Source organism: Trachemys scripta, chromosome 7 (assembly GCF_013100865.1).
Source record: "Trachemys scripta elegans isolate TJP31775 chromosome 7, CAS_Tse_1.0, whole genome shotgun sequence".
Taxonomy (NCBI): Eukaryota; Metazoa; Chordata; order Testudines; family Emydidae; genus Trachemys; species Trachemys scripta.
In genome coordinates, this window is record NC_048304.1 from 24,630,549 (window position 1) to 24,645,064 (window position 14,516).

Genomic DNA, 14,516 nt, shown 5'->3' on the forward strand with positions numbered 1-14,516 from the left:
CACAGGACCCTCTGTTGCTTTTTACAGATTCAGACTAACACGGCTACCCCTCTGATCCTAGGAGACTGATAACTAGCTGGGGCATAGACCAGACTCTGTGACAGTGCCATAAACCAAGAAATCAGGACACTTTACCTATATACTATTTTCATTTTCAGTGGCTTATAAAGGGAGTGGTGGTTTTGTCACAGTGGTAAAATCAGATTAGTAGGTACCAATTTGTAAAAGGTCACAGAGGAGTCATGGAATTTGTTGTGGATGGGCTAATGGTTAGGGCACTAGTCTGGGATTTGAGAGACCTGGATTCAGTTCTCTGCTCTGCCAGAGACCTCCTGTGTGACCTTGGGCAAGTCAGTTAGCCTCTCTGTGCCTCAGTTCCCTATCTGTAAAAATTGGAACTAATAATACTTCCCTATTTTATGGGAGTGTTGTGAGGGTAAATACGCTAAAGATTGTGAAGCACTTTGCGATCTGCTGCTGATAAGCACTATACAAAAGATAGGTATATATTAATTAATAAATTAGATAACCCTTTCCCAATTCTAGATGCTTATGGCAATTGCAATATGCAAAACAAAACACTGAATATGGCTACTTATCTACCAGTTTGGGAATTCAATCCCAACAAAATCATCTGTAATTCTACTACTTTAAACCCCTCCATTAAAAACTCAGGAGTATATTTTTTTCCTGTGCCCCTTCTCTAATTGTGTCCTGATGGCAATCAAGTGCAGGCTCTCTTAGACCAAGGAGCAAGTTCCAAGGTTGAAAACTCCTTACAGAAAATATCCTGCCAGCGGCCCCTTTTTTGATCAAGGGGTTTATGAGACAGAGCCCATTGGTGGTTCACTACTCTGTGTCAGCATCTCCTATCAGGCCTGACATACTCATTACATCTGAGTCCTATAGATACCTAAAAGGTGGCATGTAATATATTACTGGAAGATTAATAACTCACTGATCATTAATATTCTTGTGTGATGTATGTAGGGCTGTGTACAGAGAGTTATAAATATGTGCTAGAATTATGTTCTTAATGTGTTTGGCAAGCAGTGCATAAGCTCAGTCTGCCTTAGACAAAGGAATGTGTATTTGCTTCTATGATCAGCCTGGTTGTCAGGCAGATACAATGAAGGCACATTTACATATAAGGTAAACAAAACTATCAATCTAACAAGTAGGGGAGAAGACAGCATGGCTCTACCTGCAAGCAGGAAAGAGAAGCTTGGTGTGGGCTTACTCTTCAAATAATATATTTAAAAGGTTTATTGTCAGAGCATCAAATGGTAAGCAGTTGATCAACTGATTTATAATACGGTAACAGTGTATACAAAGTGTAGCGAGTAAGGTCTTCTATGAAAGTCTGTGACACACTCATGATTAATATCATTGTGGGATGTATGTATAACACTGAGGAACTGTGGATACTAACTGATATTGTGCTTTAAAGTCTGTGACCAAACAAAGGGAGAAACAGGAGGGAAGGCAACTATCTACCTGTCTCCAGTGAAAATTAAGCAGTGTGGAATCAAAACAATGGAAGCTCTGTTTACGTACAAATCAGCAGGAGAAGGGGAAGAATAGCAAGAAGCCTTCCTAGCTCTTGAAACAGAGATAATAAACTTTGAGCTGATATAAGAAGGGCAAAAAAGTCATTTGCGTTATCCATCACTTGGGGGATTCAAGGGGAGAGAGCCCTTGAAGTCACAGAACACTGAGTCCTTCAACCAAAGGGTTGAAGTCACTGGGACTGAATATAGGCCAAAAACATACTTAAGCAAATGATAATCCTTGCCTACATTACACCGTCAACCTGTGGAACGCTTTGCCAGAGGATGTTGTGAAGGCCAAGACTATAACAGGGTTCAAAAAAGAACTGGATAAATTCATGGGGGATAGGTCCAGCAATGGCTATTAGCCAGAATGGGCAGGGATGGTGTCCCTAGCCTCTATTTGCCAGAGGCTCAGCAGCAGGGGATGGATCACTTGATTACCTGTTCGGTTCATTCCCTCTGAAGCACCTGGCATTGGCCACTGTTGGAAGACGGGATACTAGGCTAGATAGACCTTTGGTTTGACCTAGTATGGCAGTTCTTATCTACTCGTAAAAGCATACTTTTATTTTTGTTTGTAACCATTGCTATCTTTACTCCTTATACTTGGTATGACTTAAACCTATGACTTCTTGTTTAATAACTTGTTTTATTTTTGTTATAAAACAATTCAGTGCTGTCATTGAAATAAGGGTGTTTGTCAAACCTTGGTTAAATTAATGAGCTGCAGTGTATTGTCTCTTTTTAAAGGAACAATTAATTTAATTCCTTCTGTGAGTGTTCCAGGAGAGGGCTGTTCACTATTTGTTACCTGCAAGGCAAGGTTTGGACAGGAAGAATCCTGAAGAGTTTGCTGGCAAGGCACACAAGCTGGTGTGTCAGGGAATTGCCACGCAACTTAGCAGTAGCAAAACTCTCATTTGCTCAGGCTAAGAGGGGTAACACGGTAACTCACAATTCTGGGAATCCCAGCAGACAGTCTCATTGGCAGAGGATTTTGGGAAAATTTTGGATTAGAAGAGTGGTGTGGTTACTTTTCAAAAAGAACAAGGCAGTGGAAATCAGGGTGTGATCTGGATGCTTGTATGCTGGCTGTTGGCATCAAGGCTGAGAGCCACAGGAGTGTAGCATTTAAGACACCCAGAGTTGCTGGACAGGTGGTGTCACAACCCCTTACTGGTCTGGGTGAACTCTAAAGCATCAGAGGGCTGTTAATTCAAGCAGCTTAGTTGATACCATTACAGTTGACACCCACAGAGAGAGGTTACCAAGTGAAAAACCATTTAAGGCTCAAAGACAAAACCATTGTTGCTTTAACCATTGCCTTAAACTTTCCCTGGAAACTACTCAAAAGCAACTGCAGTCTCTGGAGCAAGGTTCCTTTAAATAAGTCAAATTTCTTCACATTGATTTCAGGATGCGGACAGGTGGAGTGCAGCTTCCTCAGCATTTGGCTATTGGGGAGCTGACTCAAAAATTACTGTTTAGGGGACAAACCCCTAAAAGTTCCATATTTGTTCACAGAAGCCATGGATATGATAAACCCGCTGGTTTATATTTTCTCCTAAATCTCATGGGCTGAAATGTCTTAAACATTTGGTATCATCCCTGGGCTAAAACTTGACAATTGCAACAAACTTAATCGATATTTACTTGATCCTTGGCACAGGTCAATAACTAATATGGATGTGACACAGTCATATCCTGCTTTTCAGTTTTGGCCCACTGTCTGTAAACATTTGAGGGCAACTTTTATTCAATACTTTAAATTGTTTTATACTGACTAAAAAGTTAATTTTCTGCCTTTCAGGAAGACACACAAATCTCCATTGCTTTACCTACTGTTCATGAAGTGGATCTTTTCAGGTAAGAATTTGGCCTTATTTTTCAGTAGTATTGGCCTGAGTGTGATTTGTGAATATTCAATAGGAGCTTCATGAAACATGACTCTCTAGTTAACCAACTAATTAATTTGAACAGCATCTTTGCAAATAGTTGTTAAGGCATTGTTTGCATTAAGATGACTTAAGGAAAGTACATCTAACACTGGTTGAAAGTAACTACAATAAGTAGCAAGGTCTGTATATATCTCTACCTCAATATAATGCTGTCCTTGGGAGCCAAAAAATCTTACCGCGTTATAGGTGAAACCACGTTATATTGAACTTGCTTTGATCCACTGGAGTGCGCAGCCCCACCCCTCTGGAGCACTGCTTTACCATGTTATATCCGAATTCGTGTTATATCGGGTCGCGTTATATCGAGGTAGAGGTGTAATTGAATATTCATTTATGGGAAAACTGTTCTAATAACTTGAAAAGCAGGTAAAATGTTTACTATAGTTTTTAAACGTCCTTCATCTAGTTCTGCCCTTTTAACTGGAATTTGTATTCATTCTGGTGATAAGTATATTGAAAGTGTTTATATGCTCTTTCTATAAATCTATTTGCAGATGTTTCTGTCCAGTATTCTTTCACATTCAGATGCTCTGGGAACTAGTGTTATTAGGAGAACCGGTTGTTGTTATGGCACCATCACCTTCTGAATCTTCAGATACTGTTCTGGCACTTGTTAGGTAAATATGATAGCGCATCCTTACAGTTCAAGTTCCGTTGATTTAAGAAGAATATTGAATAGCATCTAATGAAGCTCTAGAAATTTGACATTTATTAGTGAAATATTGTATCTTTATGTATATACTTATTTAACCTTCTATGTTTCTGTTCCACAGTTGTATTTCACCTTTGAAGTACTGCAGTGATTTTAGGCCCTACTTCACTATACATGACAGTGAATTCAAAGAATATACCACTCGTACACAGGCCCCGTAAGTAAGATTGATTACAGGTGTAAAAGTTGATGATCAGGTCATTCTTGCACTAGAACAGTGGCTTAAAGTGGAAACCGAAAAAGAATAAATCTAATTTTTGAGACTTTGGTTCTGGACATTTTTGAAAGAAAACCCCTTCTTTTTGGTGTTGTGACACAGCAGGCTATAGTTAACTATTTTATACAAAATGGGGAATAAACTCGCTAGGCATTAGTACTGCTGAAAACGATCTGGCAGTTATGTTGGATCACAAATTGAATATGAGTCAACAATTTGATACAGTTGTGAAAAAGGCAGATATCCTTCTGTGTTTATTAACTCATCTCTGTTGTGGTGAGGCCTGAGCTGAAGTATTTTGTTCAGTTTTACGCCCTGCTCTCTAAGAAAGATGAGGACAGATTGGAGAGAGTCCTGAGGAGACCAAAGAATGTGATAAAGGGTTTAGAAAACATAATCTATGAAGAAGAGTTAAAAACATAAAATAAAACAAAACTGAGCATGCTTAGTCTTGAGAAAAGATCACTGAGGGGGGACCTGAACAGTCTTCAGGTATGTTAAGGGCTGTTAAAAAGAGGATGGTGATCAATTGTTCTTCATGTCCATTGAAGGAAGGACAAGAGAATATGGGTTTAGTCTGCAGCAAGAGAGATTTAGATTAGATATTAGGAAAAACTTTCTAACTATAAGGGTAATTAAGTTCTGGAACAGGCTTCCAAGGGAGGTTGTGGAATCCTCATCATTGGAGGCATTTGTTCAGCCTGTTCTTAAAAATCTGTCAGGGATGGTTTAGGTATACTTGATTCTGTCTCTCGAGGTCCCTTCCATCCCTTCGTTTATTATTCTATTTTAATTGTGGTTAATCCTACTATTTAAGAGAAAAAGAAGAGCTGAAACCTGTGGCATAATGTTAGTCATCTCATATTTAGAATCATACTTGAAGTCATTAGGACGTCTGTGTACCTGATTGGTGAAAGGGTTGAATCCTGAATGAGAAAAGATGCTTTGCTCTTCAGTAAGGGCTTGTCTGCATGGGGAAACTGACCCCAGAATAGCTACAGCAGAACAAATTATTCTGTAATAGTTATTCCGGAATAGTTCCTCATGGAGTTGGTATATTTTGGAATAAGTCACTTTAGTCCAAAATAATTACTGCATAAAATGACTAATTTTGGAATAGAGCATCCATGTAAGGGTATATCCTGGAATAGCTATTGTATAATAGCTTATTTCACAACAGCTATTCCATTAAATTTCCATGTGTAGACAAAATTTAAGAAAAAGTTTGTGCTTACATTCACACAGGTTCATTGAGGAATCAGTCATATTTGTGGATTTTAGTATTTGGGAAATATCATTTGAAATCTTGAATTTTCAGAATTGCTCTTAGACCAAATTGTGGCACTTCAGATCCATATTCAAATGTTGGTAACCAGATACTTATTTTGAATATAAATATATTATTTTATTGAAATATTACAACTTAATCAATGATTGTTTGCATTAGACTGATCATTACTGATCATTTTCTGAACAAGGTTCTTTTAAAGCGTGAGCAACTAGTGACTGTTCCGCTGAAATTTTGTGTTCTTTAATAATAATAATAATAATAATAATAATAATAATAATAATAAAAAAAAAATCCTTCTCAGAAAACACAGTAATGGAAAAGCATCCAAACTTGGACACTATATTTGTGGTCCATTTATTTTTAGCAAATAAATTGCAAACTGAATAACCAGTCGCATGGAATCCAAAGTAGTGTTCGTCTAAACTTTGGTGACCCATGTTTAAAAATATCATCTGTTCATGTACACAAGAGAGAGAAATGCATTCTTCTGGTTTTCTTCATTAAAAAAATTAGAGACTGGAAAAGGCCTTTATTTCTGAGAGTCTCTTGTTCTAAAGATGGTGAATTCTGACAATAGAGTTTCCATGCAGTGCTTCAGCACCCAGAGTAAAAAGAGTGATAGCGTGTTTTTGTCTTACCATTTTTCTGTGAGAGTTCATTTGAAAAAGACAAAAATACCCTATCACAAAACGATCACTCCACATCTGACCTCTCAGTCCTCAAAGGAAACCTGCACAAACACCTTCAAAAGACAAGCCTGGGAGCTTAAATTCATAACTTGGCTAGACACTGAAAATAGTAGACTTAATAGAGGCACTCGTTTTGTTTCACTGCAATAATCTGTAACCCACTAACCCACCTTTGCCCTATGACTGCAGTAGTCAGTTGCCCACTTTATCATGTGTTAACTCCTTATGCTTAACAGTCTGTTCCATATTGTATTTAGTTGTGACACTCCAATTACTTTTACCAGACCTGAAGAAGAACTCTGAAGAAGAAGCTTGAAAACTTCTCTTTCACCAACAAAAGTTGGTCTGATAAAAGATATTACCTCACTAATCTTGTCTCTCTTATATACTGGGACCAACAGGGCTACAACAACAGTGCAAACAAAAAAGGAAAAAATTATTAACAGTGAAATGCATTGAATTATGCAATGGTCTCCTAACACCTGGGACTTCTTCAGTCCAGTTTTAGAAAGCACAGTGTTTTCTAATAGCAAACAATCATGCATCAGCAGGGAAATGGGCTAGATGATCTAATAAGTTTCTCCCCTCTTAAATTCCTGGTCATCTGGAGGAGCAATAGGTCATTTGACAAAGGACATGGACTGACACAAGTTTTAAAGTAATAATTGCTTGTCATAGTAAAACCTTGAAGTAGCCATTTGACTTTTAGATACACACAAGATCAAATTGCTGTTATATCTATGTAAATCCAGATAAATTCCATAGATTTGGGTAGTTATTCCAGGGTTGTACCAGTGCAACTGAGGAGAACTTAGGCTAGAATCGGTACAACATGAGACTTGGCAGGAGTGCTGTCTTATTACAGTGACTTTAAATAAGGTTATGTCTACTCTTGGAATTATTAATATTTGAAATTATGAATATTGCTATCGGAAATCACCAAATACTAATTTAACCATAAATTGCTTTATTAAATCCAAAGGCCAAATGATATTTATACAATTGCTCTTAATATGTCTAAAAAGCTAAATAATAAGCAGTTCACTCCATCCAAACAGTAACAAAACATTATAAGCATTTGATCAAGATACTTACAAACTGGCTAGACCCAGGGGTGCTTAGATCTGTATTAGTCAACTCCAACGTGATCAGGCAGGTATTAGCAATGAACCCTTTAAGAGTTTACTTTCTATACCCTTTAACAAACAAGTGATGTCATTGCCAGTTACTGACTTCAGTTAACAACCAATTTGAGACAGTTCACTCTTATTTCCAGTCTTAATCCAGATAAGATTTACAATCTCCTTTCTTTCTAAGGCAGCAGTCCTCAACCTTTTGAGAGTCACACCCCTCACTTATCCCTGTCCATGTCCCCCCACCCCCACCCCCCGGGCCGGGAGCGGGACTGCGGACAGGGGCCGAGGTTCGGATGGGAGTGGAGCCACAGCCAGGCTGTGGTGGCAGCTGGGCCCGTGGCCAGGTGAACCTCCACTCTTAGCTTTGCCCCCAGTCTCGGCCCCAGTTCGGGAATGGAGCCACACCAAGGCTGGGGCCAGGGCCAGGTGAGGGGACCGGAGTAGCTGGGGATATGGCTGGGGGTGGGACTGGAGCAGAGCTGGGGGTGGGGAGGGGCTGGGTGGCAGTCCCTCCACGCCTCCCTACGGGGGTGCTCCCCACGCTTTGGAGGCCTTTGTCCTAAAGCCTTTCCTTGGCTCCCTCATGCTGTTAAACGGTTTTCCCATTGCATCTGGGTTCACATAGGCTTTAACATTGAGGTGTGGGTTGGGGAAGAGCCATGTTGGCTCATTTTAAGACAGATTCTCTGTTTGGTTTAAAACAATCTGCAGTCACCTGTATCAGTCAGAGGCCTTCTTTTTAGAAATTTCCCCTTATTTTATTAATGATTTGAACCAGGCATCCTCCCTACTTTGTTCCTCTATCTCTCATTATTTTCAAGGCCTTCCTTCTACTTGCTAGTCTGGGCCTTTCTTTACAACACATACATATTTCCTTAACCAAACTTAAGCTAACTTTAATTCTTTAATTTCATAATTATCCTACATCTACACTATAAGATGGTGGGGGTGATTCCCATGCTTGCATATACGTACTTGTGCCAGCTTGAATTTGTGTGTGCTTGCAGGGAAATTGCATCCCTAGTGTATACATAGCCTATGATATGTATGTTCTGCAATCCTCTGAAAGCTGAGACTTTGGGAAATGCTGTTTAAAAAAAATAAGTGTTTCATATGGTTAATTATTTCTTTGTGTTGGTATTAATTTCTAACTCTTAAGAATAAGTTCAAGTTAGAATAATATTTGATATCTAAATTTCATTGGCAAAAACTGTTGCTCTCTTGATTGAAGAATTTCTGTTCTTCTTTTTCTAGGCCTACTGTCATTTTAGGAGTGACAAACCCTTTTTTTGCTAAAACACTCCAGCACTGGCCACACATTGTCCGAATAGGAGAGATTAAACTTCCAGGTAAAACATAAGCTGTACTACAGAACTCTGCTTCAAAGTGTCAAAAATATTTACTTTTTATTTTTTACCTTTAGTGATGTCCTGAACACTAATAAAGGGATAACTTCATGTAAATTCTTTGTGAGCCAGTTTCCAGGATTGAGTTTATTATGCAAAACAGTGTTAACCATGTTTCTCATGAAATTTAAGGATGTTAAATGAACTCAAACTCTCAAAAATATTGTAGGGGTGGTACTTAATGTAAAGTCCATCTAGCATTCTATTTTTCTGTCTACAAGGTAGGAGGTAATGATACTTACTAGCTCCTGTGTTTTTATCTTTGAAAACTCAAACAATTCTGTTTTCATACCTCTACCAAGAAAATAATAGCTGAAACTTTTGCTAATGTGTCACTCATGAAATTCAGTTAGTTTCTGATGTTGGTTTGTTTTAGAATAAGTAGAATTCAGTAAGCGCTTGTCTATTTCAAACAGGAGTACTTCGAAGCATAATACAAAACCAGTAAAGCACTGTAGCAGTGTCCACACAGAGCATTACTGCTCAGCAGGCTAGTGTGCTGTAGAGTCTCACCTGGGTTTACTGCACAGTAATGTTCAGTGTAGACAACCCCTACGAATAACAGTCATTAAAATTGCACAGAAAATTACTCTGCATAAAATTAGCTAATGGTGCCTATGTTTTTAGAAACGATGCATTTGCTGGCATGATTTTTTTAAATTGCTTAGATTTTTGTAATGTGCTCTTTAAGTCATTATAGTACTTAACATTGTATGACTATTTTTATACAAATGGAAATTTCTGTCCACTTATCTTTTGGATAGCAAAGAAATTTTCAGCCAACCAGGTCATAAAGTGCTATGTGTGTCTCTTCCTTTGCTTTGATACATTATTTTGCTCTGGGCCAAGAATGCAGGAATCATTTCAGGCAGAGTATTTCAGCATGAAATCAATTTTTCATGGGAAGATATTTGGTAGTATTCCACCTTCTGGAGTATAACTGTCATTATTGGCCTAGGAACTGTCTACCCCAGAACTAGGGAAGTTTTTTGAAATGAGAGGAAAGATGACTTTGATAGAGAGTTTTAAAGTATCCTACGGCCATGAATAGCTACCCCCTATTGAAAGTAGCAAAAAGATTTGTTTAAAGTCAAATTTTCAGACCTCTTCAAAATCTGTGTGCACCGTCAGATTAGCTTGAAAACTAGTATACCATTTCAGGGACTAGGATACAATTTGTGGTGCAGATGTGTAATCATTTGGTCAAGCAGTTCCTGAGAAACAGCTACCCCGACCCTATTTTAAAAACTTCAGCTTTAACTCTTTTCCTGGGCAAAGATAGAAGAAAGTCTACGAAGAGTGTCCATATAGAACTTACAATACTGCACTAGCTGGCCCATTTAGAAATCTAGTGTCGAACTCCGAAACCTAATAGCAACATTGTCAGACTTTATTTTTTGGTTCTACAGAGCAGCACTAGACTGCTACGTGCTATGCATAGAGCACCAACATGGTGTGGAGGAAAAGGGAGAGAACATCTTCCACAAAATATTAGTAGTAGCCTTGGGAGGATGCACTGGCCTTGGATCTCTCCCTAATAATATTTCTGTACACTTGACAACCCTTAATATTATATCGACCAAACTGTGAAGCACTATTACTGAAGGTATGCACCCTATAGGAATCAAAGGGAGATGGGCTAAAATTTAGGAGATGACTGGAGAACGCAGTCCTCTTGCTATAAGGCTAATATATTTTTTTTAACCATTTGTATCATTCTGAATCAAATGGCCACAGTTTCTAATTTCCTCCAATATAGAGGATTTTTAATATTTTTTATTTTAATGCAATTTTGTTCAATGGAAAGTCTGCAAGACTTAGTTTATCTATTACATTTTCATGTATATATTTTAGTTGGGATGTTTACCTACACATCTGATATCTCGTGTCATTAGGCAATGTACTGAATAAAAATAAGGATTTGTAAATACATGTGTTATTTTGTATTATACAATGTATTAATTGTGGTGCATGCACCCAAAGAAAAAATTTTTAAGGTGGTGGTGATTTTAAATATTTTGGCAGGTGAAGTTCCAAAGCAAGTGAAAGTGAAAAAGCTGAAGAACCTAAAGACTTTGGATTCTAAACCTGGTAATAAGCTTGATCATCATAAAAACATAAGCCTTACCATTTTCTTTACTAAAAATGCATACCCTAATTGTTTTTTTGGCTGTATTCTTTTTTTCTTCCAGGTGTTTATACATCTTATAAGCCATACTTGAACAGAGATGAAGAAATCCTAAAACAGTTACAAAAGGTAAACTTGGAGATCTGTTTTTTGAAACTATTTTGTATGCTGGTAGATCTTTTTCTTCATATATGGGTCGTCAAGTATGTAGACAGAACTCTCAGAGACTAAAACGAAAAACTCTGAAAATATGAACTTGGACACTTATGTCTTTGCCCTGCCTAAACTGATTCAAGCATTGTCTTCTAGGAGCATTTGTTTTCCTGTCAGCAGTTGTAGTTGTGATTTTTAAAATAAATAAATAAATAAAAAATTGAATTATGGAATTTAAAAAAATTAGGTAAGAATCCAGAGAGTTTAGATGATTAACCAAAGTCTGTCCATGCTTTTTCAAACCTCTTTGGCCTAGAAATCTCTTGTGTGAGTTTTCTCAACTCAAAATTTCCTAGCTTTGACTGGTTTATGGTTATTCTCAGAATATTCTTTTCTCCTAGTGTTTCGGTTTCCTTTCCTAGATGAACTTGAAATACAGAGACCATGTAAAAACATCATAAAAAAGAAACAGAAATCACTGTGATCTATATTAAGACTATTAAAATGCAACACAATTAATAGTGTTAGTGATTTCTCTACAGCAATGCCTTAAGTCTGTTTTAAATAGGTGTACATCAGTGGAGTGTGAACCTGGTCTTTGGTGTGTCTCCTAATTGTTTAGTAATTAAGAAATCTTTTTGTCATATGTTGGAATAATAGATTATTACTGTGGTTGCTTCTTACAGGGTGTACAACAGAAACGTCCTGCAGAAGCCCAAAGTGTAATTCTTAGACGTTATTTCTTGGAACTGACACAAAGCTTCATCATTCCATTAGTAAGATGACATATGTAATATTTGTTGGCCAACACCTATGATAAAAATATATTTCTTCAGTATAAAAGCTATTGTCATAATTTCTTTCAAATAACTAGAGTTGAGGACTACTTTTGTGATTTTATTTTTTAAACATATAGTTGGTCCTGCAGTTTTAAATTTTCTCAGGTGTACTAGGAAGATGATGATGGTGGGTTAGTAGTCTAAGCATCAGATTTGAAGCATTTTAAACTCCCTGAAACCACAGGTTCAGATCCCAGTACGGTACATTTATCTGTGTATCCGTAAAGGCAGATACTGTGAGTTAGTCTTTCAGATGAGACCTCAGCAGTAGAGATCCTGTCTGTTCTGAAATGATACTAATGATTCCATAGCTTTTTTTACTTTGAGTACTTCCTCTAACTCTTCACATATTCTTTGAATAAATTTTCTCTCCCCACACTGTTGAACATGCTGTCAACTGCTTAGTTGTCTCCTTTAATCGCAGAGCTGACTGGATTTCAATGGTATTGAATGTATATAGTTTATAAATCACTTTGTGATGAGAAGAGCTATATAAATATATATTATTATAGTTTGTTATGATAGCCAAGAAGACTGTTCTAGGCAGCCTGTTTCAACCAAGTGGCATATTACTGTGAATTGATTAAAAATACAGTGGCTCCAAGATCAGGATTTTTTTTCTTAAACTATTTTTCTTCCTTCTCAGGAACGTTATGTGGCAAGCCTGATGCCCCTGCAAAAGAGCATATCTCCATGGAAGGTAAGGAAATACTCCTTGAATGAGCTGAAAATGTTTGTGACTAAAGAAAACTCATGCTGTAAGCTGCCAAAAACTTGGTTTCTTTTGTAGAGTCCACCACAGTTGAGACAATTCAGCCAAGAAGACTTTATGAAAACACTTGAGAAAGCAGGACCACAGCTCACCTCTGGATTAAAGGGAGACTGGATAGGACTTTACAGGTCACTTTTTAAAATGAGAGACCAATTTGTATGTAAATACAGTGATGCATAACATGTACATGCCCTTTTTGTTTTGGGGGCAAATCTAATTGTTGTTATAACTGAATATTATGCAAAAGGATTTATTTTCATAGTTTTGTGTCTAATCAAACAAATTCATAATGCTTAGCAAACTTTAAATATCCATTTAGATATGCCCCTCTGGGTAACCTGTTAATGGTTTTCATGTCACATTGCAAAGTATTATAGATCACTATATTCTAGTATTAAAAAAATTACTAGATAAATGGGAAGAAAAGCTTTTCAGTAGGGAGCTCTAAATAGCTGAATGTGGGATCTCATAGTTTCATTCTGGTAAGTCTTGTATTGTGGACTAATTTTATCCCCAGAACATCTCTTATGTCTATTTGGCTGCAATTGTAGTACCTTCTCAAATGAGAAGGTAAGATGCACAGTTTTCCTGATGGAATGGCCGGCACCTCTTTCACTCCATTTTTTTATACATCATAATGCTTTGATACTACAGGGGGATCCAGTGGATATAGCATACTTGGATTTTCAGAAAGCCTTTGACAAGGTCCTTCACCAAAGGCTCTTAAGCAAAGTAAGCTGTCATGGGTAAGAAGGAACTTCCTCTCATGGATTGGTAACTGGTTAAAAGATAGGAAACAAAGGATAGGAATAAATGGTCAGTTTTCAGAATGGAGAGAGGTAAATTGTGGTCTCCCCCAGGGGTCTGTTCTGGGACCAGTTTTATTCAACATATTCATAAATGATCTGAAAAAAGGAGTAAACAGTGAAGTGGCAAAATTTGCAAATGATACAAAACTAAGACCGTTAAGTCCCAAGCAGACTGTGAAGACCTATAAAAGGATCTCACAAAACTTGGTGACTGGGCAACAAAATGGCAGATGAAATTCAGTGCTGATAAATGCAAAGTAATGCACATTAGAAAGCATAATTCCAACTATACGTATAAAATGATGGGATCTAAGTTTGCTGTTATCACTCAAGAAAGAGATCTTGGGAGTCATTGTGGATGTTTCTCTGAAAACATCCACTCAATGTGCAGCAGCAGTCAAAAAAGTGAACAGACTGTTGGGAATCATTAAGAAAGGGATAGATAATAAGACAGAAAATATCATATTGTCTCTATGTAAATCCATAGTATGCCCACATCTTGAACGCTGCATGCAGATGTGATCACCCCATCTCAAAAAAAGATGTATTGAAATTGGAAAAGATTCAGAAAAGGCAACAAAAGCGATTAGGGGTATGGAATGGCTGCCATATGAGGAGAGATTAATACTGGGACTTTTCAGCTTGGAAAAGAGACAAAGGGGAGATATGATGGAGGTCTATAAAATCATGACTGGTGTGGAGAAAGTAAACAAGGAAGTGTTATTTACTCCTCCTCCTAACACAAGAACTAGGGGTCACCAAATGAAATTAATAGGCAGCAGATTTAAAACAAAGAGTATTTTTGCACACAATGCACAGTCAACCTGTGGAACTCTTTGCCAGAGGATGTTGT

General features: G+C 37.5%; 1 protein-coding gene across 4 annotated transcripts in view; it reads left to right on the plus strand.

Moving 5' to 3' along the window:
• Positions 1 to 14,516, plus strand: part of DENND6A (DENN domain containing 6A) — a 38,505-nt gene that overhangs the window by 18,580 nt on the left and 5,409 nt on the right. For all 4 annotated transcript variants that reach the window (XM_034776081.1, XM_034776079.1, XM_034776080.1 and 1 more), the window contains exons 9-17: positions 3,364 to 3,419; positions 4,006 to 4,128; positions 4,285 to 4,380; positions 8,811 to 8,905; positions 10,988 to 11,053; positions 11,155 to 11,219; positions 11,930 to 12,019; positions 12,729 to 12,782; positions 12,873 to 12,982. In XM_034776081.1, coding sequence (XP_034631972.1) covers positions 3,364 to 3,419; positions 4,006 to 4,128; positions 4,285 to 4,380; positions 8,811 to 8,905; positions 10,988 to 11,053; positions 11,155 to 11,219; positions 11,930 to 12,019; positions 12,729 to 12,782; positions 12,873 to 12,982 — 755 coding nt within the window. The remainder of the gene's footprint in view (positions 1 to 3,363; positions 3,420 to 4,005; positions 4,129 to 4,284; positions 4,381 to 8,810; positions 8,906 to 10,987; positions 11,054 to 11,154; positions 11,220 to 11,929; positions 12,020 to 12,728; positions 12,783 to 12,872; positions 12,983 to 14,516) is intronic.